The sequence below is a fragment of the Porites lutea genome, chromosome 7 (genome assembly GCF_958299795.1).
Source record: "Porites lutea chromosome 7, jaPorLute2.1, whole genome shotgun sequence".
NCBI classification, from domain to species: domain Eukaryota; kingdom Metazoa; phylum Cnidaria; class Anthozoa; order Scleractinia; family Poritidae; genus Porites; species Porites lutea.
In genome coordinates, this window is record NC_133207.1 from 26,559,927 (window position 1) to 26,583,059 (window position 23,133).

Below are 23,133 nucleotides of genomic sequence, written 5' to 3' on the forward strand. Positions count from 1 at the left end.
TTTTCCCCTCTCCTTAAAAATCAACACTTCCACATTCTAATTCAATCTGGAACGCACGTTTCAACGAGTTCTTGAGAACTCATATAAAATTACTCAGTGGGTAAACAAACTACAATGACAATACAAGTCACATGAGCACAGTCTGAGTTGGTTGAAATGGAAGAAGGCCAGTTGGCACTAACAAGATTATGGTTCAGCGCTGAATTTTTACACTCCTTTTTGTCATAAGCACATGGCAATAAACCTTCCACTGCTGACCCAAACAAGTCACCAAATAAGTGATTATAAAGAGTCAAGACTTGAGATGGGTAAAAAACATCTTATTCTTTTAGCTGTCCACACTAAGCTACAGTGACTAGAGAAATATAGACTTTCTTTGCCTGTTTACACACTCCTAAGCTAAAACAACCATCAACACCCATTCTTAGAACAACAACTTTGTTTGTATCCAGCAATTTGCTTATTTATTGATTACAACACATAAACAGAAAAAGAGTAATGTTTGACCTGAGACAATGGGAATTACTATTAACATCCTTCAGGCAGTGAATGTCATTTTGTGTTCGGGATCACCAAGAGAAGTTTAATTTTATATATTTAAAATATATTATATAAAAAGCCAAGTAATTGAGTTCCAGCTCAAAAGCTGAGTTTCTAATAAATGACAAATACTCTTTGGTAATTGCTATTTTTTGATAGATGAAAACTGCATCACACAAAATAAAAGTAATATAAGCCAATTTGGAAAAGGTGATAGCTATAATGGTCTCACAAGCACTTATGAGGGTGGGTGACTGGGGGGAGGGGGGGGGAGGGGTAATTTGCAAAAGCCAAGGTCGGTGAATTCACAACTAAAACATTATAATTTCCAAATTGCATAACAAAGTAAATAGTAAAAAAGTTAAATGTTAGACTGCGAGTAGTCCCCCATTTTTCCTTAGGGATAGTAGAGCAAGCGAAACGCGAGCACGCGTGAAAATCATCCCACGCGAGAAAAGGCAACACGCGGCGTGGAGAGAGAACTCTCCCCACCACATGTCGCCTTTTCTCGCGTGGGATGATTTTCACGTGCGCTCGCATTTCGCTCGCTTTACTATCCCTGAGGAAAAATGCAGGACTACTCGTAGTCTAGTTAAATGTCTGTGTTACTGGCTGATCTTTATTGAGTTCAGGCTCTGCAGGCGTTATTGCTGCCTTATTGCTGGGAAGACAAACCCAAGGAATTAAAGAAACATAAAACTTGTTAAGTCTCCTACCCTCCCCCTCTGAAAAGACCCCACAAGGATTTGCAAATGCATTCCTCTCTAGTTCCCAGGCTATCAATCTTTTCCAAAGTTATGCGTTGATTGCACAAAAAATGTGTCATTTCCTCATTAGCCAGAGTCATGCTAGACATCTTATGTCAGCAGAAATCTAACAACCAAAACTCTGTTTCAAGGCCTTTCCTATTTGCTTCACACAATGTTCAATGTCATCAGGTTCATTATAAGAAAAACTCAGTCTTATGCAATTTTTAAATTTTCCTGGGGTGGCACAAAAGCGTGATCCATAGTTGAGCTCGATAAGATATTCGTTCTTGCAAACATCAAACAGTTTGTCACAATCAATTTCTTGGGGGAAGGTTACCCACACAAAATAACCCCCAGTTGGCTTCTGATAAGAAAACTGTCCAGGCAGGTACTTGTCAAGGGCATTGCACAATGCATCAAGCTGGTGAGAATAGACTTTGCGCACCATGAGCAAGTGCTCTTTCAACAAACCCTCTTGTATTGCGACAGAAACAACACATGCCATGTACTGATTAAAGCATCCTCCACTCAAAGCATAAGCACTAGTTTTCAACACTTTTCGAACTCTTTCTGGTGCTTCTATCCAACCAAGACGCAACCCTGGCCCAAGTATCTTGGAGAATGAGCCATTAGAGATGACGTTCCCTTTGTAATCAGCATCAGATTTTTTGTCAAAAGAGAAAAGCCTTTGTGGTGGTGTTGTACACTCATTGAGTGACAGCAAATTGTAGACATCATCACACAGTGCAAGAACGTTGTGCTTACGAAGCAGCATAATCAACTTCTGGCATCGCTCTGCAGGAAGATAGGATCCAGTTGGGTTATTGAACGTAGGGACAATATACAACATTGCAGAGTAAGGCTTTTTCTCCTTTGGAAGCCTCAGGTCATTAGAATGTTCAATCAAGAGCTTTTCTAGCTCATCAACAATCATTCCATCTTTATCAGATGGGACCCCAATGACTTTCATTCCTAGATCATCCCTCAAGGCCCTCAAACCAATAAAATAAGCTGGCTCCTCCACAAAAACTACATCCCCAGGCTGAAAAAGAGTGTGTCCTATGAAATCTAGACCTTGTGAGGCTCCAGCACTAGCCCAAAGATCTTCTTGATCTACAGCATCAGCATAATGCTCGCTGAGGAACTTAGCCAGCTCCATGCGGAATGCCATGGGGCCTTCTTCAATACCATACTGGAGTGCATTTGGACAATGCTCTGATTTGTGAAGAGAGATGGTTGCCTTCTGGATGAGTTCAGCTGCCTTCTGAAGAAGATAACTGCTTGGCCCTCCAACACTCAGGCTGTAAATTTTGTCAGGTCTACCTTCCAGATGTGAATAGGCTGTTGTAAAGATGTTCATCCTCAGAGAGATGCTATCGTAAAAAAATAAAATTAAAAAAGCAAATGTCTCATTCATTCTTGATATATAGAGTAAGTACAGTTTATGGGCGGATTTAGGGGTGGGCTGAGGGGGCGGTGTACACCCCTATTCCTTTGAAATTTTGTATCATTTTTATAGAATTCTCTCTCAGAAAAATAAAAAGTATCTAGAATAGAGCTGCATGTTAAATGTCCCAACCACCCCTTTCTGAGTTTTCTGGATCCAGTTCCGCCCCTGCAGTATGTTTGTTAATCATTATCAAGGGTGTAGTAACTCAGTAGATTTGAGAAATACGTTACCTGCACTTTACTGCTAAAATTTTCTAGTTTCTTTAATAGCAAAAATGATCAAATTATGGGGATACCAACTATAACAATCTCCATCAAAAGACAGCAATGCAGTGATGGTTTGCTGTTTCGTCCATCCTGTCCATTTTGCTGGCGTGAGGAAAAGGTGTTCTTGTTGTTACTTATGACTTCGTGGCGAGGTAAGGTAACACAGATGCAACTCTGATCCGGGGAGAGGGGAAGAGGGGAGTGTCAAAAATTGCACTGTACAGTCGAACCTCTCCTTACGGACACCTCTCTGATATGGACAGTTCACTTGGTCCCGAGAAAATGCCCATACATTCTTTGTAAAAATAACCTCTATAATACGGACCCTCTATAATACGGACAACGGACACGAAATCTCGGCCCCAGAGAGAAAATTCATACAAACTGAACCTCTTTATTATGGACACTCCAATGATGACAGTTCTCATTCAACACGATTTCCTGTTTGTCGTTACATATCAGAGTGTAATCAATTGTCTCATTGTTCATACGATAACAGTATCATGTTTTCAATCGGTAAAAATTATACTATCGACATGTCATTGCCATTTATCATCAAGATTTCTTATTCTTTGAAGACTCTCCAGTTGTTGCTTTCCTTTTTCTACCTCTTTTCTTTTCGACATTTTCACTTGAAAGACTATCTTTACGGACCGCTGGGTTTTCTGTAAGATCCAAGCACTTCTCCAAACGCTCAATGAGTTTGTGCGCTCCAGTGAAAATATATTCACATGGGATCTCCATAATAATATGACGTAATATTTATGACCTCTATACAATGGACACCTCTCTTATACGGACACTTTGCTCTGTCCCTTCGGTGTCCGTATTAGAGAGGTTCGACTGTACTTATTATGTTCCTTTTTCCCCCAAAAAAGTGCCAGGAAAAACAATTTGATATATTCCCCGAAATCAATGTTTCGTTTTTACACTCGACAAACTCAACAGTCTCTCTGTTCCCTGAAAGCTAAATGTTGTCCCATGCGCCGGCCATGTGCACCCAATACAATTTTGTTTAAGTTCCTCTTAGCACCAATTCAGAGCAACACACTGAGCTAAAGGGGTTCGACCTGAAATAGTTAACTCAACTCCATATTCCATGTGCTATTTCCTACCTTATAATTACGATCCTCAGATGGCAGACCCGTTGTAAAAGTAAAGTTATTTTGGAAACGCTAATATCAACAAATTTTTGTAAGGCGCCCGTTTGACCGAGTAATAGTTTTACCAGGGCGGGACCTGGATAGGTTTTCTTACAACTTAGTACCGAGTCTTTTTGGGCCGGACGTAAGGGGCAGGATTGGGGATGAAAGCTAGCTGAAGTCATATTCAAGAGCTCATAAACTGAGACAAATACAATACTTTAATTTTCTAAGACAAGGAATGTTCAGATATATAGCTTTCTCGGCCGTAGCCTGTTCACAGACCCTCTATCTTCTCTTCAAAGTCAGTCGAGCGGGCAAATTCCTCCACTTTTACTCCACTTCGTTCACTGAGATTTTGCAGGTGTCAGTGAGAGGCCTTCCCTCCTATTATATGCGATACAGTTTTCTTTGTTCGCGGTTTTACTTTACTGCACACAAAGGAGTGGTCCATATCGCAGTCAGCACCCTGATAACCGCGTGTGATCTTGATGCTTCGGCGAAGGGTGGTGCTTCTGGTGAGGATCGATCAGGTCAAGCTGATGCCAGTGCTTAGATCTTGGGTGTCTCGAGGAGATTCAGCCAATTAATTACTCAATATCTGCTTGCTTATTCATTAACCTTTTGTGTGTTTTTCTTCATCGATTTAGCCTTTGTAGTCAGTGGTAGCTCAACAATTCATTCTTAATTATATTCATATTCTTTACAAAACGTTTCACCGTTCTCCAGCGGTCCACTGTAAACAACATTCATATACCACCACAAGTGTGCACATCTTTTGATCTTCTTCCTTTTTTATTTCTTCCGTTAATCCCTCAACGAGTGTGGCCGAGAGGCTAATACCTCGAACTCCAAATCTGGAAGTCCAGGGTTCAAGCCTCGCCCGTCGTGTTGTTTCCTTAGACAAGGAACTTTACTCTACTTTGTCTCTCACTGGTCTCTCTTCACTCAGGTGTATAAAGATGGACTATCATCCCGTCCAGGGGTAGTTTCAATACTCCTAGGCATGCTTCATGCTAAGGAAACCGGATAAGCTTTGGCCGTTTAGGCCTTTAGCTTGTGTGCACCTTTACCTATTATCTCTAAGAATTTGTCTTAAAAAAAGCGGACACGTTTCTTCTATCTCATGCTTCAGGGAAAATCCATTATCCCGCCAGCTACACAGGCAATTAAAATGTTGATAGAAACCTTTCTATTTGACACAAGTTGCGCACATTTTCCTCCACAACATGTGCCTATTTTTCCGTATATGATCAATACACTGTTCCAGACAACATATCTGTCGAACCTGCTTTTTTTGCTCCCCTTTAGCACTCACAAACATATATCCATGGCCTCTCGTGCTATTCTTTCAATTTTCTTTGAAGAACAGTGAACTCAAAACCACCCAAAACCTTTTGGGATTGTCGTGTACACTTTTCTTGAAATAGCTATATATATTCTACGTATATCTTGACATACATTGTGCAGTTTTGTATTTTAGGTGGGATAAATTCCACAAAGTATTTTATTCAACTTTACCTTTTCCAAGAATATTATTATCAATATTATTTTTGTAAAAGTGACTACATAATTATGTTACCCCTTCATTTTCTTTCATACCCTAAAATATTGCATAATATCAGAAAGATTTGATTCTTACCATTCACAGCAATTTTGCTATCAAATTAAATAAATGAAATTCATCCGAGTTTCCCACCAGTCATTTTTTCAAAAACATGCCAGTGTATTTCAAACATGCTCTATGATTCAAAGGGTACATCTCAAAAACTGTGATATTAAAAGTTATATAAAGAAATATTTCAAGACAAACTAAAAGAAGAACTCTCAATCTGTTGCACCTGTTACTATTGAGACAAATCAATCAATAAATGGAAACAAACAAAAATAAAACAAACCTATTTTGCTTCGAGATGGTGGATAAGAGTTAAAATCACTGTTCTGACAGCATGTAAATAATCCAAATATGTGGACCTAGTTAAACTATTATTGCTATCCAATACTGAGTAAATGGAACCACATAATGCACTGATCATTAACTTCAATTTCAAACATTTCAGAATAAGTGCTACTCTGTCAAGTCTTTTCTTTTCCTGAAAAAATAATCCACAGTAACTTCTGATAAATTGCTTAATTCTCCTTCTAAAATGTCCCAAGTTAAAATGAGAAACACAAGGGGAATCTCGTTAGGAAATGTAGTGGGAAAGGGTGAAGAAAACATGTTCTAACTTCATTTTAAGGGGAAGCTCGAGACTCTTACACAAGCACTGATATAAGAAACTTAAGCTGAGATCAGAAGTCACTTTTGGTTTATTAAAGATTCAGTGTTAGTAAAACCCTCCTTAAATAAGCACTAGGGTCAAATAAATCCCACAACTTGGACAATCTTATAAAGGTTAGCCAATAGCACAAGATAATCATCAGTACTGTCAGAAACTTTTGAACTTATCTCAAATCTTGAATTGAGCCTTTGTGGTAAATCTTGGTGGCTCATTTTTTGCTGTTTGTTTCAGTGTTTGTCTTGTTTTTTTTTTTATGTGCTACTTTGTAAATACCAGTGAGTAAGGAAGTGTTTATCAGGTTAATATTTCTTTTATTGCAGAAGCTATTTGCTTTACACAGTGATCAATCACAGGACAATCATGAAATGCAAAGGTGAGTCGCATGCAATTCTTAAACTGACCTGAGGAAGAAAAAGCAGAGCCTTTGTTGAAGTCAACATTATACTTTTCAAAACAGATGTCATACAACTTATCACAGTCAACTTCAGAAGGAAGAACTACCCAAACAAAAAAGCCTCCAAGTGGTTTCTTAGACGTATAGGGGCAAGGAAGGTACTTTTCAAGAGCACTACATAGAGTGTTTAATCGGTTACAATAAGCCTTTCGTATGAAGGTCAAATGCTCTTTCATAAGACCCATTTGTAATGCCATTGCAACAATGCAGGAGGTGTAGTGATTAACACACCCTCCACTCCTGGCATAGCCACTTGACTGTAAAATCTTTCGCACTTTTTCAGGAGCTTCCATCCAACCCAGGCGCAAGCCAGGGCCCAGCAGTTTGGAAAATGACCCATTGGAGATAACATTACCCTTGTAATCTGGATCAGATTTGTCGTCAAACGAAAAGAGCCTTCGTGGAGGCTCATCGAGAGAATAGGACAACAAGTTGTACACATCATCACACAAAGCAAGCAGGTTGTATTTACGCAACAGCTGAACAAGCTTTTTACACCGCTCTTCTGGCAGAATGGAACCGGTAGGGTTGTTGAAAGTTGGAATGCAGTAGAGGAAGCCAGAGAAAGGTTTTCTTTCTTTTGATGGTCTCATCTGATGACTATACTGTGACAAAAGCTTTTCAAACTCATCAACTATCATTCCATCTTGATCACTTGGAACACCAACCACATTCATGCTAAGATCATTCTTTAGGACTAATTGAGCAATATGATATGTGGGTTCTTCCACAAATACTACATCACCAGGCTGAAACAGGAGGTTTCCAATACATTGTAAACCTTGCGTTGCACCAGCATTGACCCAAATATCCTCACTGTCCACTCTAGTATTATACTCCTGACTGAGAAACTTTGCGACTTCAGTTTTGAAAGCTGATGAACCACCATGGGGGCCATACTGGAACATATTTGCATAATTTTCTTTCCTATGAACTTCCATTGCTGCTTTTTGGATGAGGTCACCACACCTGAGACGTAGATCAGCACTGGGTGATCCCACACGTAGAGTGGACATGTTCTTGTCATGCATGCTGAGGTAGTCAAACATTGTCGTCATTTTGAAGGTACTGTAGGGTATCTGATAACTAAATAAAATAAGTGTTCCATGTCAGTGCCTCCTTTATTCAATGCTTTGCTTCTGACCACCCTCTTTTATTTAATAATATAATGATAATAGTAAAAATAGTAACAATAGCAATCACAATAACAATAATTATTAATAATAATTAATACTACTAATAAAAATAATTATGATTAATAAAATTTAATATATTTATTCTGCAGTAGTCTTGTCATGTGGCCTATACTATAAAGTATTGTTGGTATAAACTCATGTGCAGCAAACTATATACATATACATGTACCTAAAAACATGAGAAAATCTAGCCTGAGGAAACAGCCATGTGAAATGACATTAGCAACTTATAAAGTACTTTGTTGCATGTTTGGGGCCATTGACTGATGCTTGTCAATCATCTATCATACAACAAGGCTACATACTTTTCCAGTCAGGAATCCGGATAATTTAGTTAATGGGTTCATTTTGTTGTTTTTAAGCAGATGCAGTGTGTGAATCCGAATTGAAAAGGTGCCGATTTGATCAAGTCTCTATAGATTTTGAATCTGAAATCTAAAGTGAATCCGATACCTTGTAAATTCCCAATGTTTTGTAGTGTAAACAATTTGTCCAACTTATCTGGATAATTCTCCGCATTTGATCATATGAGTTTGCGGTAAAACAAAAATGGAACTGTCACTTTCATGAATATAGGATGCCATAGCAATTCAACGAAAACGTCCCTAGCTACGAAAATAAATGGATGTTTTTTTTTTTTACCTTTTCCCGTTTATTTCCGTCAAATCTGTTAAAATGGCAAATATAGGTGAACTTTCCCCAAGAGTCTTGGGAATCACACCCAATTTGTGGTTTTTCATTTACTTATTGGGCGCATTGCCATCGCCTTCACCATTGCCTTTGTCATTGCTCCCAAAATTAATCCATGTGCGTAAACAGTTAGGATTCCGGACACGTTTTTAGTAAAAACACCTGCCATCATATCTGATTCAAGATTTGGTCCATTAATGAATTACTAACTGTCTTTGTTTCTCTGGAAACTGACATTTGGGTGGAGAGGATAAAAAAGCCTGTCTTTTGAGTTAAAAAAAAATATTCAAAAGAAACAACCAGAGTTGAATGAATTGAGGCAAACTGTGCTCTTACAATAATTTATCTTTAGATACTTTGCTTGCTTTTTAGAATTAACTTTTTATTTTTTATTATTTAATCATTACTACTTTTTTCTTATTTTTAATTTATTTTTGTGCACGACTCTTTCAGGTACGCGTACCGTGTGTACAGGTAGCTACGCCCCTCAAAGTGGAATGGGCACTAAAGTGTTTTTGGCACTATGCTGTTTTCTCTGGCATATAACCACTGGCTTTTTATAACATGCCCTCATTCACAAATTATTACAAAGGATAATTTGTTAAGGTACATAACGCAGTGCCTATACCACAGATGCATAACCAGACAAACTATATCGTGAAGGTTACACAACAGTGGCGACACTCATATTATAGGCTTTGGCTACATGTGGTGGAAGTACAAAGAACGGGGGGTGGGGGGAGGGGAGGGAGGGAGGCTACTGCTTATGATGGCCCATTTTCTCAATGGAAGGTACATGAAAGAGGTGCCTTTTCCGCCAAAAAATGTTATATAAAAGGCTAAAGAGGTCGGAGCTCGGGACCGAGCCTCCCCGTATAAAACTTTGTTTAGTAGCCCCCTCCCATCCACTCCCGGGAACGGACATTGAGATATAAAGCAGTATAAAGTGAAATGATCACTCTTTACGAATCTCTAAATCAATGCGCCCGCTATGACCTGTGCATATGCGATATTGACCAAGCGTTAGGTCAAGATGACTAGATATTGGAAATGTTCCTTGTTTCAGTTCTTATGGAACAAGATGAATTAAGTCATGACAGCGGTCAAGAGTACGGAACAGCCGGAGGTTAAACAAGTTGCGCCCCGACCTTTGCCATTAATGAATCTACGTCAAAAACTGAAAACCGAGGCAAAATATTTGAAAATCACAAAAATAAGCAAAATCTAACATGTAAGATAAAATCAAGTCTGATTTCACCTCTTTTGTAAAAGAAAGTAGAAAATTACCTGTAAGATCTGAAATTCCTTACCGATTTGCGAAGGTCTTCAAGCGGACAGAGATCGAAAACTCGCAAAGCCTTCTGGGATAACTCATTCTGCTCTTTGTTCAGGATCAAAATGGCGGGCGCAGGTAATGGCAAAAAAATCACATTGCGATGCTTGATGACGAGCCAAAACTTGTTTTTCGTTCTATGTTGATAAAATTTTCATTTTTGTTTTCTCTTTAAGGCGTTGAAGAGTACCACTGTAATTACTGCCAAGCGGACTGCACGTCACTCCGAGTGAAATGTGCAGAATGCACTGATTTTGATTTGTGTCTTCAAGTAAGATCAGATTATTTTTATTAAGTACTTTTTGCTTATTTTGTATTGATTTTAAGCCTATTGTAACTGGTTGTGCTGGGATCTTGTTTTAGTGTTTCGCTTGTGGTGCAGAAATGGGTAAACACAAAAGAGGCCATGATTATCAATTGATGGTAGGTCACGTGATCGTAGATATCATGTCGTTTTCCCATCCAGGTTAGTTTGATGATTAAGACGGGAAAAGGATTAGCATCTTATGAAAATTGCCATTTTATTAAGTAACCTTTTTTTTTTGAAGAGATGTTTTTCCTTCAAACATGGATCACAGGGCTGTAACCCTCCTCGTCTAGTTCAAATATTGAGAGTTGATACGTAAGGGATGATAGATGATGTCATATCGCGCGGCACATGACGTCATTTGTGTACAGAAATGCTTGTTGACTCCGATTGATGTATATACCCCATAAAACCGTTCATATCAAGCCACATTATTGTTTGAATTCAATGACATTCCAGAGTTTATGAGAAAACATGCCATTTCCATGTTAAATATAGCTCAAACTCTAAACCCCTCCCCTAAGCCAACATTAACACTTACTTCTCACTTAGGGTAAAATGTTGGCTTAAGGGAGGGGTAGATGGGCAGTTTCCCAGTAATAACGTATAATGATCTGAAAAGGCAATGACAGAAAATGGAAGAAAATAGATCCACTGTGTCTTGACATCAAAGATACCAATTGAGTTCCATAATAAACAGAATAAAAGTGATAAAACTCTAATGCTGGGTCACAGGATGTCCACAAGGGGAGAGTTGACTTAATAGGCTATGTACAGTGTATTTCTGAGGTGCCACAGCCTTTGTTTCAAAGCGAGGCTAAATGTAAAGCCATTGATATAAAAGAGTTTTTATTCAGAGTGATACAAATGAAACTCATTATCACAAGGCAGGTTTAATTTTGCACTTATAGCCTCGTTTTGAAGATGAGGGTTTTTGGAACTCAGAAGTTAATGTCAAGTTTCAAAACTGAGAATTTTATACATGTTCTTTGTTTTTCGTTCTCAAGGATGGAGGTACATTTCCTCTGTTCCATGAAGAATGGTCGGCTGAAGAAGAGGTTTTACTTTTAGATGCTATAGAGCAACATGGCTTTGGAAACTGGTTTGTTGAACCTTTGTTTTAAACCCTCAGAGTGATTAACCATCATCTAATTTCACCCTAAAATATAACTGTTGGATAAAAAATATTGTTTTGAGAATAAACAAGGCTGTCACTGAGGGTTGGGGTCCAGGGATTTTCCCTGGCTACTATTAGCGTAATCTTTGGCCATTTTGATTATTTATGATTTAGGGCTTGAGACAAAGGACATTTATAATTATTAAAAAAATTTAACCTGTAACATATGTGTGGTACTGGCCGTTGAAAAGTTGAAAATTTTTCTCATTGTTAAATGTTACATGTATATGAGGAGCTTTTATAAATTATAATGTGTAGTTTGTGAGTCTGAAAAATAGACCTTTTGCATTAGTTGATCACATGATCAATTTTTGGTAAATGTGAAAACAGTTCTCTTTTGCAATCGCTGCTTTTGAGATATACAGCTGAAAATTTACAGGTTACCTAATTTTAATATGCTCTTTCAGCTCGTGTAGCCCTAACAGCATGTTTCAAAAGTGAACTGTTTTAGTGTTTACCTCAAGTTGATCATGTGATCAACTGATGTAAAAGGCCTATTCAAGCTTGAATAGTAAGTGGATGCGAGAGATTTTTGTGCTTTCATCAGTATTTATGGCCTGCTAATAAAATTAGGCTGTGCAATTCTTGTATTAAGGGGATGGAAATCTCTTACTCTACATTAACATTTTATACTTTTATTACAAGTAGAACATAATTTGTCTGTCATTTCAGGGATGATGTTGCCGATCATATTGGAACCAAAACAGGAAAAGGTAAGAAGGTCTTGAATCCTGTCTGAATTTTTATGATTTTGGTTAAAAATTCTGAATCTTGCAATTGGGATAGGAAAAATCCTGATGTTGACATTTGTTCTGATATTTTCAATTGAATGCCCATGATACTTATATAATTTATACAAGAACATTAAACAGGGTATTTATTTAACTGAAACGAATACCCAGAAAACTATTCGCAAAATATTCATTAGAATCAAGTACTTGTATGCAAAGCCTTGCAAAGAGAAGAAAGAGAATGTAGCTGTCTGCCAGGTTATTAAATAGTGTAAACTGAAGGTGCACGGATGTGGTGATAATTCAATTAAATAAGCCATTACCTGTCCTGAGTACCTTTTGTCTTGTAAAATATTTTGAATTTGATGAAAGTTTACTTTTTATTGTTCAAGCAAAACAGTCGTGTGTCTTATAAAAACATACATTGGTGCACTGACATTGCTCGTGAGGACACTGAATTTCTCTAATAGCATTCTCATTTTTTAAAATACATTTAAGCATCTACTAAAGAAATTTGTGTTGGTCTTTCAACAGAAACAAGTGAACATTACAATGATAACTTCATTTCGGGAGTTGTAGGTCAAGGTAAGTGTTATTTCATCAAGACAGGAAAAGACAACACTGAAAAAAAAAAAAAAACTTTTCTTGTTTAGGCAAGCATCTTGATCCACGGCTTACTCTTTTAATTTGGCAAATATGGAATATGACGTATGACTTGATCTGGCATGAACTGTAATAAATGAAAAATTATTGTTGTTATTTAATTCTTTTGCCGCACTGAAAGAGTTAATTTCTTTTGTGAAGCCTAATTTTAAGCTAGTCTGTATAACAACATAAAGTTTAGAAAAAATCGTGAATGTCTTGTTCTGTTTTTTTGCCTAATCTTGACCTCATTTGTCATTTGTCTTACCATTTAGCAACTGTTGAACCATTTAAGAACAAGATAGTCGATCATACCTCTGCTGACCAAGGTAAGATCCACATCTCCTGGGGCTGTTGTTACTATTTCTGTGAATTTTATATTTTTATTTTTTGTACTATCATGATAAGCTAGTTCAGGTCCTCTGTTATAAATTTGCAGACCAGTTCTCTGAAAATTTGTCACCAAATCTAGAATTTATCAGAAAACCTATCTGTGGTTGCAATGAACATCCAATTCCATCTTTTTGTTAAAAATTGGCACATTTTCCCAGAAGTTGATAACCTTCACCTAGGTCAAAATTATCTGTTATTGAATGCCATCTTAGATTACTGTCTAGATTATCTAAAGGGCCATATTATGGTCGCCTAGAGGGTCCTGTTACTGTTTCACCAGGTTTAGTGTACCCCCCAAGATTACACCCCATTAATCGTTGCTGCAGCTGCATTTCTGCCTATGCAATAAGCAGTGAATCTTTTACAATAACTTCTCTTATGCCGTCAGATTTTTTTGAAAAAATCATTAAAAGGACAAAATTGCTTTGAAGACATTTACCCTCTGACATATTTACCGGTACATCAAATTCAAGAAAACTGAGCTGGTAGAAATTTCATAACTAACTTGCAAGCCTTTAGGGAATTCACTGCTCATTACGTACTGCAGGAATGCAGAGATGAATCTGAAATCTAAAATTACCAATGGATTCATTGATGGAATTCATTTATGGAATCTGGTGGGGTATGCTTGACCTGGCTTCACTGTAAAGTTTGTTTTGAGACAAATGGGAAATTGGTGCACTACTAGCTAGGATTATCGCAATGAAAATTTAAAATATTGGAGGGTTCAACCCTTAAACAAAATGAATGAGTGATAAATGTTTTCTACTTATTATAAAATTTATAATAAGTACAACCACTGGGTATTTAAATTTTTGAAATTGGTCAGCTCTTTGAAATAATTAAGCAGCATACAGCTCTGGTAAATAAAGGTTCCCTGAAAAGGTAAATAAAGTGTAGTCATGATTGTGTTCTGTAGAAGTACTATCACCAACATTGTTGCACCCTCCTGAACCTGTTGAGATGAGTGTTACAGAGCAGCAAGAGCTAGGATATATGCCATTAAGGGACGACTTTGAAAAGGTAATCAAATACAAATCAACTTAATTACATATGATAAGTCATTACTCACTGACCTTAACGTAAATAGCTAAATTCTTGGTTTGCAACCACGTCACAAGGCGACCATGTTGGGGGTCAATACAACAGAAGAAGAATTTACATGAAAAAAAGAAACGTTTTTGTTCTTGACCATCAACATGGCAGCTGTGACATTACGTGCAAACCAGCAATACATTTTAATAATTATTGTAATTTAGTTCCAATGAATTAACTTTAATCTCTTGTGACCAACCAAGCTCCCAACATTTGGTGACTGTGTAGTAAGTGGTCTTTTATGATAGGTTCTTTTTACTATTAAATCTGATTTTAGATAGGTGGTCACTTATGGGACTATGGAGCTATGAATTGTTTTTATGTTTCTAAAGAAACTGTGTGAGTTGCATTGGTAGGGGAACAAAATACAAAGATTTGGTTCAATATATCATACAACTTACTATGACTCTGAAGATAGATACCTGCACACAGGTTTGTTTTCTAAACAGAATTCACAGTCAACAAAAGTCCTGTTCAGTATTACACCCACCCAGGTGATCATGCTCCACCTACTTACAAAATAACTCGAACAAGAAGCTGACATGATGAAGGGCTAGTGCTTGAAATGTCATCTTCTCTATTCACTTATGAGTGCCTGTGGCAGTCACCCATAAATGTTGTACTGTACTGTACTACAGTTACTTTGTCTTGCTGATGTGGACATTTGGGCCTGACGCATATGTCTACATTTCTAAAGTAAAAAAATAGATGTGTTTTTATTAATAATTTTGTTATTACCGGTAATTCATTTATCTATTTAGAAAGGTGGTAGATATCTTCGCATGAAATAATCCAGGATGTGTCTTTTGTAGGAATACGACAATGATGCTGAAACTCTTGTCAGCGGGTTGCAGTTCAGTTATGATGATGAGGATGTGGAAACAGGTTAGGAGTTATAGATTTTGTTCTCATAGTGATGACGTTTCAGGATGTTAAAACATCCCATCTTTATTTATTTTTTTGTTTTATAGACTTGAAACTAGGAATTATAGACATGTACTTACGAAGACTTAAAGAAAGACAACAAAGGAAAAAGTAAGTTTCCATGTGATGGAGTTGTTAGTATTTTACTCAATTCTATGCTTGGAATGCTTAGCGTAACAAGACAGCCTACAGTTTGTGATGCCACCACTGGTTTTCCAGCTAAATGACATCTGAGAAACGAGAGCAGAAATTCAATGCTGATGACATATCATTACTTAGATCTGGGTAGTGCCTCTGATTGGTCCTGTTGCTAGGGAAATGTGCTTCAACCAATCAGAAACACTACGCAGATCTGGGTAGTGACATGTCATCAGTATGGAATTTCTGCACTCATTTCTCAGATGTCATTTTCTAGGGGAAACCAGTGGTGGCATCTCAAAATGTTGGCTGTTTTCTCAGGCTAGGAATAATGAGGATTGCACTTTTTTAACCTCTTGATTTAACTATGTTCCAGGTGGGAGGGGCAGGGTGGGGTTGGGGGGAGTTGGGGGTGGTTCCCCACCCCCCCCCCCCCCCCCCCAAGACTGCCTTAAAGGAGTACAGCCCCAATTTGACGATCACAGTCACCTTTTATACCTTACACAGCTGCCTACTGCAGTCTCATTGAATCTCCTGAAGTTGCTGAACAATCGGTTCACTCTATTTCGGTAACTACAAAGAATATTGTAGGATAACTGAGGTATACTTTGTGTTCTCTTTGTAGCATTGCAAGACAGCATGGACTTATTGCCAGTAAACATCGGATAATAGGTCAGTTTCTTTTCTTGCGTCATTATTATTCCTTTTGGAAATTTAAGAAATAAAATATTTACTGATTTTTATTTGTTTCTAAGTATAAAATTATTGTTATTAACTTGTTCCTATGCAGCACTTCGCAGAAAATACAGCAAGGAAGACAGGTTAGTTACTATTTCACAAGTTAGACTTGAATTTAGTTTGTACAGCAACTCATAAGGAGCTGGAACGTGTAACTCGCCCTCAATGCTCGTTAATATTCATTTTTCTAAGTACCATATTTGGAAACCTTCACTGCAGCCTCAAAAAAGCAATAGGTTTAACAACAACTTTGCATGTACATCACACTTTCTTCACACTTCTTTGCCGTCACTACACGACTACGACGTTGAAGTGCCCAATTTCACGTTTTGTGGAGGGCGAAAACACAAGACAGCGACTTTCTTTTTCTTTTCCAGGACTTCGATACACTCCAGAAAAATTTGCTAACATTTGACGAACTGAACGACATGGAATAAGCGCGATAAAGTTTGAAGCAGCGCGACTTCACTTTTTAAGTGACGTTTTCATAGCCGTTGCCGTCGGTGTTGCTAACTTGTTTTAGAAAATCAGAAAAAGGAGTGTGAATCAATTTACTTTCCCAAGCATTTGCATGAACGGCAAAATCAGTCTAGTGTCCCTCGAGACCCTCATGTCACAATATCCAACAACATCCTTTTCTTTTTAGAGGCTAACCGTGTTATGTTGTTTACAGAGAGTTTCGGGATGCTGCTAGAGTGTTTGCAAGATTGAAAAGTCATGGCGATTGGGAGGAATTCTTAAATGGCCATTTAAGTAAGTTACCGAAAAAGAAAACCGAAAAAGTTACCGAAAAAGCCCCTCCCTGTATAAGCCCCTTCAAATGTAAGCTCCCCAAACCGGTAATGCAAAAAACCCTCCGTTTAATCGCCCCTCCAAATATAAGCTCCCGGGGGCTTGTACTTGGAAAATTGGCCTCAAATACAAAGTAAAACAAAGCAAAACCGGTAAATTTACTTCCAACTACAAGGCTAGCCCAATCGATTTTGAAACGTAAATTTCCCTCCGTAGATAAGCCCCTCCGAATATAAGCCCCTCCAAAAATAAGCCCCTCAAAAAGGGCCTTGGAAAAATATAAGCCCCGGAGCCTATTTTCGGAATTTTACGGTATTTGGTTTATTGAGACATTTGAGACATTTTCATTGAGAGAATTTTTATGTCACGGGAGAAATGACTGGCAAATGTTAAGAAGCAAATTAAGGTATTCCGTAAATTTTACACACCTTTATTAAAGGACAAGGGCGACTATACGAGGACGAGATTAAGGTTTAAAAGTTGTTTTCGCATATTCGCAGAAGATACTGAGACACCCCGGAAACCTTCACTTTACCTTTTCTTCACTAGAAAAGTTTTTTTAATTGAAGGTGGTTGAGCCCTCTACTAATCGCAAAATGATAAAACTTCTAAACATTTGGTAACTTGTTTCCGCCTCCACGACATTCTCGTTAAAGCCCGTAGTAGAATGACTACGGCCTTCGCGTTTTCCCTCCAAAATGACGCTGGCTCACGCCGCGCACTACTTCGTATTAAAACTGATCTCTTCCGAGTAGTCGTCCTCGTCTTGGAACCTAAAAGACTCCACTGTTGAAGAAAGAAAAGATTCCAGCCTAAAATACCATTCTGTCGGACCGCAAGAGGGTTCTGTCAGTTCTGAGTATTGGTCTGCAGAGGAAGGGATCGCGGATTCCATTCTCTTGGCGCGACCAACACTTCAGGCCAAGTGGTTTGATAAGAGGTAATCTTGGTTTAAGTGCAAGTTGCCATGGTAACTAACCCTATATTTGTACTATTTGTCTATTGAACAACTAAGTCCAGGTTCTTAAAATACTTGCGCTGGGAAGAAGGTACTGCCTTTGCCCAGCAAATGGCTAAACCTTTGTGAGCATTGGTGGTCCCCTCTCCAGCAGGGAATACAAAAAGTATTTTTCGTCAGTTGTTGTACTTTGTACGAGATGCATTGAAAATGTCGTTCATTTATTCGCAGGAGAAAAAGAGCTGCGAGCAAGAATAAAGGACTTGATTAGATACAGAAAAAATGGGATTACAAAACTTTCAGGTATTTAAAGACTACTACAATGCATCCTAGCGAACTTGAAAGTGGTATCATATTTTCTCATGGCCGAACTGTGGCATTGAGCAAAGTATTCGACTGTATATTCTACTCAGCTGTCGTCTGTTTACATCCCGTTAGCCTGTTGAAAACGAACCAGAACATAGCGTCTTCCTTATAATTTTGGATCACCATTAACGAAGGGAGACAAGTTGCGGCTGTAATAAGAGACAAGGAGCTGTTAAGTTACCCAGGCGGAATGGACGCTGAGCTGTCTTGCAGTACAGTTGACGAACTTGCTAAACGATTCTTTTTTTGCGTTCTAGAGTGTCAAGAATATGATGAACAGAGGCTACGAAGAGAAAGACGGAAGGAAAATAAAAGAAAAATGGTGGTAGGTATTTTAACTCTCTCATAGTCGCTACTGATCAATGTTTCAGAGCTGACTTTTTACTGTATAACCGAGGTTTCTCTGTTCACCTTTTTCAGGGTGGTACACAGCCAAGGCGAACAAATGTTTCTATGGGAAAGAAGAACGAGTGAGTATCTTTTGTCTATTGTTTTGACTAAGCAGTTTAGTTTCTGATTAGTAACGCACTATAACCCTTGGGTTGGCTCCGAGTGGAGTATTGGACACCCATTTTGACATTGTGCGTGAGTGTTTGAGACTATCTCTAATTACACTATGCGACCGTTTTCAAGGACGCTATCACTCCGTTTATCGGCCATAACAAGGTTACGCGGGTATACTGGGTCAAATTTTGCTGCCCCAATCAGTCTCACAGCGTAACTCTTCACAACAGTGAACACCGACCGGGCCTCACGCGCAGTCGCACAATGAACGGTTAATAGGGCGAGGAGGAAAAAAAAATCAGGGACAAAATGTCGTTGAGTTTTTTTGCACTCTTTTTACGATAAAAAAGTATGCAAATAGCGTAAAGCACAACCTCAAACTTTGCCATAGAAACTGGTGCATCTTAGTTCGATGTTTTCTCATTGTAACTTTTCTCTAATTATCTTATATTAATTTTTGTGCATTAGTCTTTATTGAAATTAATATTACATTTTAAAGTTTGTAAAAGATCGGATTCATTATTGAGTTTGTATCCGACGATGCACTTTGTTTTCTTTTCAAGTTTTCAAAGTGAAAGCCATACTTCATTAACGCTTATCTCTCATTTAACTGCAGACCTGTCTCAGAGGATAAAGACGAAAAAGGTACGGCTCACGTCTTAAAACCCACACCAAGTTTTACTTCATTCTAGATTTTTTCGCTTCGCCAGACTTAGCAGTAACATGGTATTAACTTGCGCCCGTAATCACTGTGGGCCGTTAGCAGTCGCTTCCCCACACAACCCCAGTAAAGTTAGTTGCCACATGACGGTAGTGTACTTCCCCTACTTTTTTCAAGGGTAATGTGAGTTCTTTTACTTCGCTCATGGATTTGAAAGGAAGAGCAGGCCTCGTTCCCAGGGTGAGGACTGGAAGAGAGATCCTGGGAACGAGGTTGGGAAGGGTATTGACAAGACAAGGCCAACGGCGTAAACTTCACTACCTAATAACGCGAATATTGCAACTGACACTAGGTCTTTATTACAGTCAGCATGATCTAAACCTGTTCATTAAAGAACCTGGTTTACGGTCCATACTATACCTGCCAACTCTCACGCCTTAGGCGTGAGTCTCACGCCTGCGGGTTGAAAACTTCGATTTCACGCCGGCTCACGCTTGCGAGCCAATTTCTCACGCCTGATTGAAAAATGTGAGTTGTTGCTGTCTTGCTTGACACAATTTCCAAAAATATGTTAACTCAGACCCATGTAAGGAACGAAAACCATATGTAAAATGAATAAATGACAATACCTTCCTCGCGATCTCTGGTTTTGTGGATAAGCGTTTTCTCGATAACTTCGCCTTCGGCAGACTTCGGACGTCTTCCGAAGACTTCGGACTTCTTCGGAAGACTTCGGGATTCTTCGGGAATTTTCGGAAATGATCGGGTCGTCCTCAAAAATCCCAGCACTCCCAGGATAAAAATCTCACGCTTATCTCTCAGAAAAAGTTGACAGGTATACCATACTGGTCGGGAAACCGAAGCTCCTCTAATTGGGTTAACCAGGCGGCAGTTAGGTTTGGCAATTTTTTATTTTTGCACTTAAGGTTTTATCCTTTGTTAAGGTAAAACGGCAAAAACACCGCCCCTTTTCGTAGTACGTGGGCTCCTCTATACGCATGCGTTTTAACCAAACAGGCAGATACTGAGCTACTTGGGTCGCGTACACACTATATTAGAGACCTTTTGATTCGAGGACGAGAACGACTACGAATAGGAGATTGATTGAACAGTTTTTGTGGTATTCTAAAAAAATGGACACCTCGGAAAGCTTCATTGTACTTTTGATTCATCAGAAAAGTTAGCACTGTTGTCGCTAAAGCTCGTAGTGGAATGACGACGACTATCACGTTTTCCCGCCAAAATGACGCTGGTACACGCGCGACCACTACTTTACGTTGAGAACTAGTAGTCGTTCTCGTCTTAGCATCTACAGGTGTCTATATACTTTAATAAAAGCTACTGATGCTATTAATCCTACCTTACCCGCCCTGTTTATGCCACTTGTTCTTCGTAAAATGCCGACTAACTGAGCAGGTACTATAAAATCTTTGCAGACTGTTCGCTGTCCTCACCGACGTTTGCAGACCAAATAAAAAATTGTGCCACCTACAAGCTACTATCACCGGTCGAGAGACAGGTCAGTTTACTCTAAAAACTTTAAACAGCCGTTAGACCATTCTGTTGTTGTTGTTGTTTTTGTCAAACGCGATGTTTTCCGACTATCTACTTTCATTTGCTCAAACGACGGGAGTTGTAAACGGTTGCAGTAGATATTGCTCTCATTACTTCACCAGTACTTTACGTTAAGTTGTAACCAGTGTGTAGGCGTCTCCTAATTACCTTGTTACATGCGGAAGTGGTTATTGTTTCATAATTTATTCAAAATTGAATAGCCCGGAAACGAGGCCGGAACACGATTAGCGAATGCGTTACGCAAACGTCCCTTTTCCGCGTGCAAAAAGGAAATAGGAGACGTCTGCTCGCAGGCTAGTTGAGTTCAGAAGATGAAATGTGCGTCGATAATCATCAGATTTTCATTGCTTTTGCTGTAATTCAGAGTTTCGACCTAAATCTACGCAAACCTTTCCCTCGTGCACAGGACGAAAAAATTTGTTTCAGAGCTTGAAACGTTTGGTCTACTGCCATTAATGATTTCGAATGGGTCAAGTTTGAACTTTTCTTTCTTTGCTCAACAGCTGTGCTCGTCACTGCAGATGAAGCCCGGATTTTACCTCACAATAAAAACCATCATACTTAAGGTAGGTTAAAAATTGTTATGTTAGGAATTTCTCGCTGTAAGCGTTTATTGGCCTGCCTTATTTACACAGGTGATTCAACAGCGGAACAACCTCCTTCCAGTTATTGAAGGGGAAGGGGTGTAACAACTGGACGTGATTGTTAAGAGTGTGAACCGTTTTGAAAAAGTTCAGTTCCGAAATAGCTTCTTTCTCGTATTATCTGTATGTTTCTCTTTGCAAAAAGTATAGGTTCCCACGGTAGCGAGAATATATTGCGTTTTTATCCCATAATACACTGTTTGCGCCCCCCCCCCCCCCCCCACCCACCCCCCGCAAATTATTGTTTAAATTGCTCTTTGGAATATGTTCTCCTCCCAGGAGCAATTGAAAACAATAGTGGCGGGGCAGGAAGGGGGTCGGAGGGGGTAACGAACAGATTGTATTATAGGGGATTCGAGATTAGAGGACACGCGTCTAGTTTCCGATAAGAGTCTGTGAGTTCTGAGCCATTTAGAGCTTTGTCATTTACTTTTTAAAGGTTGATGCCGTTTACCGGCAATGATCCTCCGATTGTATTGCAAAGTACTTCACTGCAACTTGTGGCCACATTTGAGCGGCACAATGCTTTTACTTTCTTGTAGGACAATCTGTTACGACGACAAGGCGTACAGGTTAAAACTCGATACCCACCAAATCTTGACAAGACACACAGAAAACACATTATGAACTTCCTTAAAGAGAGCGGTTGGGTGGCCACGTGATGACGCCTGCGTTTTTTTTTCGGTTGTGTCGCAGTTGCGTACTCCATGTTAGGTGAACTGATGTGTAAAGTGTAATATAGAAAAAGGAGGAACGACCTCTTTGGTAAATAACTATAGACTATTTATAAAGAAAGCAAAAAGAACTTTCAATGACATCTTTTTAGGTATCAAGTTGTAAATAATTCCAAAAGAGCTGTTCATTTACCAAACATTTTATTTTAAGGGTGGCTACAAAATCAAATTAAATATATGTATGTGTAATCAAATGGTGACGATTGAAATTAGGGAATAATTTCACGCGTGTTTTGTCCTAATCAGGCGAAGGAAATTATTAGGATTTGGACAAAACGCAAGTGAGATTATTTCCTTACTTCACGAGTATACCATTTGATTACTTATTAATATCTGGGTGACGAATTAAGTTCGCAATCGTGGATTTCTGAGATGTCTATCCTGGATCGTATCGATCGAGAACTCCACTCTCTCAAAAGTTTAGAACTTAAATTTGGCTTATTATAGGTTCAGAAGTTTTCGACAAAATACCCGCTAGAATCCTTCTTGATATGCTTTTTCGTGTGTTTAGGTTTTCTAAAGCGTCTTTTAATGCCGTGACATCTTCATTCATAACATTTTAAGTTTTCGTCGCCTTCTTGTCACTGAGACGTACGAAAGTTTGCCATGGCAATTTTGTAATTTCAAATTAACGCTGAAATTTCGCGCCAAA

General features: G+C 38.7%; 3 protein-coding genes across 5 annotated transcripts; 1 reads left to right on the plus strand and 2 right to left on the minus strand.

The window, feature by feature from the left end:
• Positions 1-1,181: 1,181 nt before the first annotated feature.
• On the minus strand, positions 1,182-2,658 carry LOC140943495 (2-aminoadipate transaminase-like). The gene has a single exon (XM_073392589.1). The coding sequence runs from the start codon at positions 2,647-2,649 to the stop codon at positions 1,414-1,416; it is 1,236 nt and encodes a 411-aa protein (XP_073248690.1). The 5' UTR covers positions 2,650-2,658; the 3' UTR covers positions 1,182-1,413.
• A 4,061-nt stretch (positions 2,659-6,719) lies between these two features.
• Positions 6,720-10,116, minus strand: LOC140943442 (uncharacterized). 2 transcript variants are annotated; one of them, XM_073392528.1, is made up of 2 exons: positions 10,080-10,116; positions 6,720-7,969 (listed from the first exon to the last, which is right to left on the minus strand). In XM_073392528.1, the coding sequence occupies exon 2, from the start codon at positions 7,939-7,941 to the stop codon at positions 6,724-6,726; it is 1,218 nt and encodes a 405-aa protein (XP_073248629.1). In that variant the 5' UTR covers positions 7,942-7,969; positions 10,080-10,116; the 3' UTR covers positions 6,720-6,723. The 2 variants fall into 2 exon arrangements, with proteins under 2 accessions (XP_073248629.1, XP_073248630.1); XM_073392529.1 differs by lacking the exon at positions 10,080-10,116 and adding an exon at positions 10,028-10,061.
• A 23-nt stretch (positions 10,117-10,139) lies between these two features.
• Positions 10,140-22,538, plus strand: LOC140943443 (transcriptional adapter 2-beta-like). Of its 2 annotated transcripts, XM_073392530.1 has the most exons (20): positions 10,140-10,180; positions 10,279-10,373; positions 10,466-10,525; positions 11,417-11,511; positions 12,259-12,299; positions 12,852-12,902; positions 13,235-13,288; positions 14,272-14,375; positions 15,260-15,332; positions 15,419-15,482; positions 16,135-16,181; positions 16,300-16,330; positions 16,921-17,000; positions 18,229-18,300; positions 18,621-18,688; positions 18,784-18,833; positions 19,484-19,512; positions 20,965-21,047; positions 21,607-21,669; positions 22,290-22,538. In XM_073392530.1, exons 1-20 carry the CDS (start codon positions 10,168-10,170, stop codon positions 22,407-22,409), a joined length of 1,293 nt encoding a protein of 430 aa, XP_073248631.1. In that variant the 5' UTR covers positions 10,140-10,167; the 3' UTR covers positions 22,410-22,538. The 2 variants fall into 2 exon arrangements, with proteins under 2 accessions (XP_073248631.1, XP_073248632.1); XM_073392531.1 differs by lacking the exon at positions 10,466-10,525 and having other exon boundaries at positions 10,146-10,180.
• Positions 22,539-23,133: the final 595 nt, after the last annotated feature.

Coding starts and splice junctions, on each gene's coding strand:
- LOC140943443 (XM_073392530.1), top strand. Junction 10,374..10,465: donor ATTTTGATTTGTGTCTTCAA/GTAAGATCAGAT, acceptor ATCTTGTTTTAG/TGTTTCGCTTGTGGTGCAGA. Junction 16,182..16,299: donor CAGTAAACATCGGATAATAG/GTCAGTTTCTTT, acceptor GTTCCTATGCAG/CACTTCGCAGAAAATACAGC.
- LOC140943442 (XM_073392528.1), bottom strand. CDS start 7,941: ATGACGACAATGTTTGACTACCTCAGCATGCATGACAAGAACATGTCC.
- LOC140943495 (XM_073392589.1), bottom strand. CDS start 2,649: ATGAACATCTTTACAACAGCCTATTCACATCTGGAAGGTAGACCTGAC.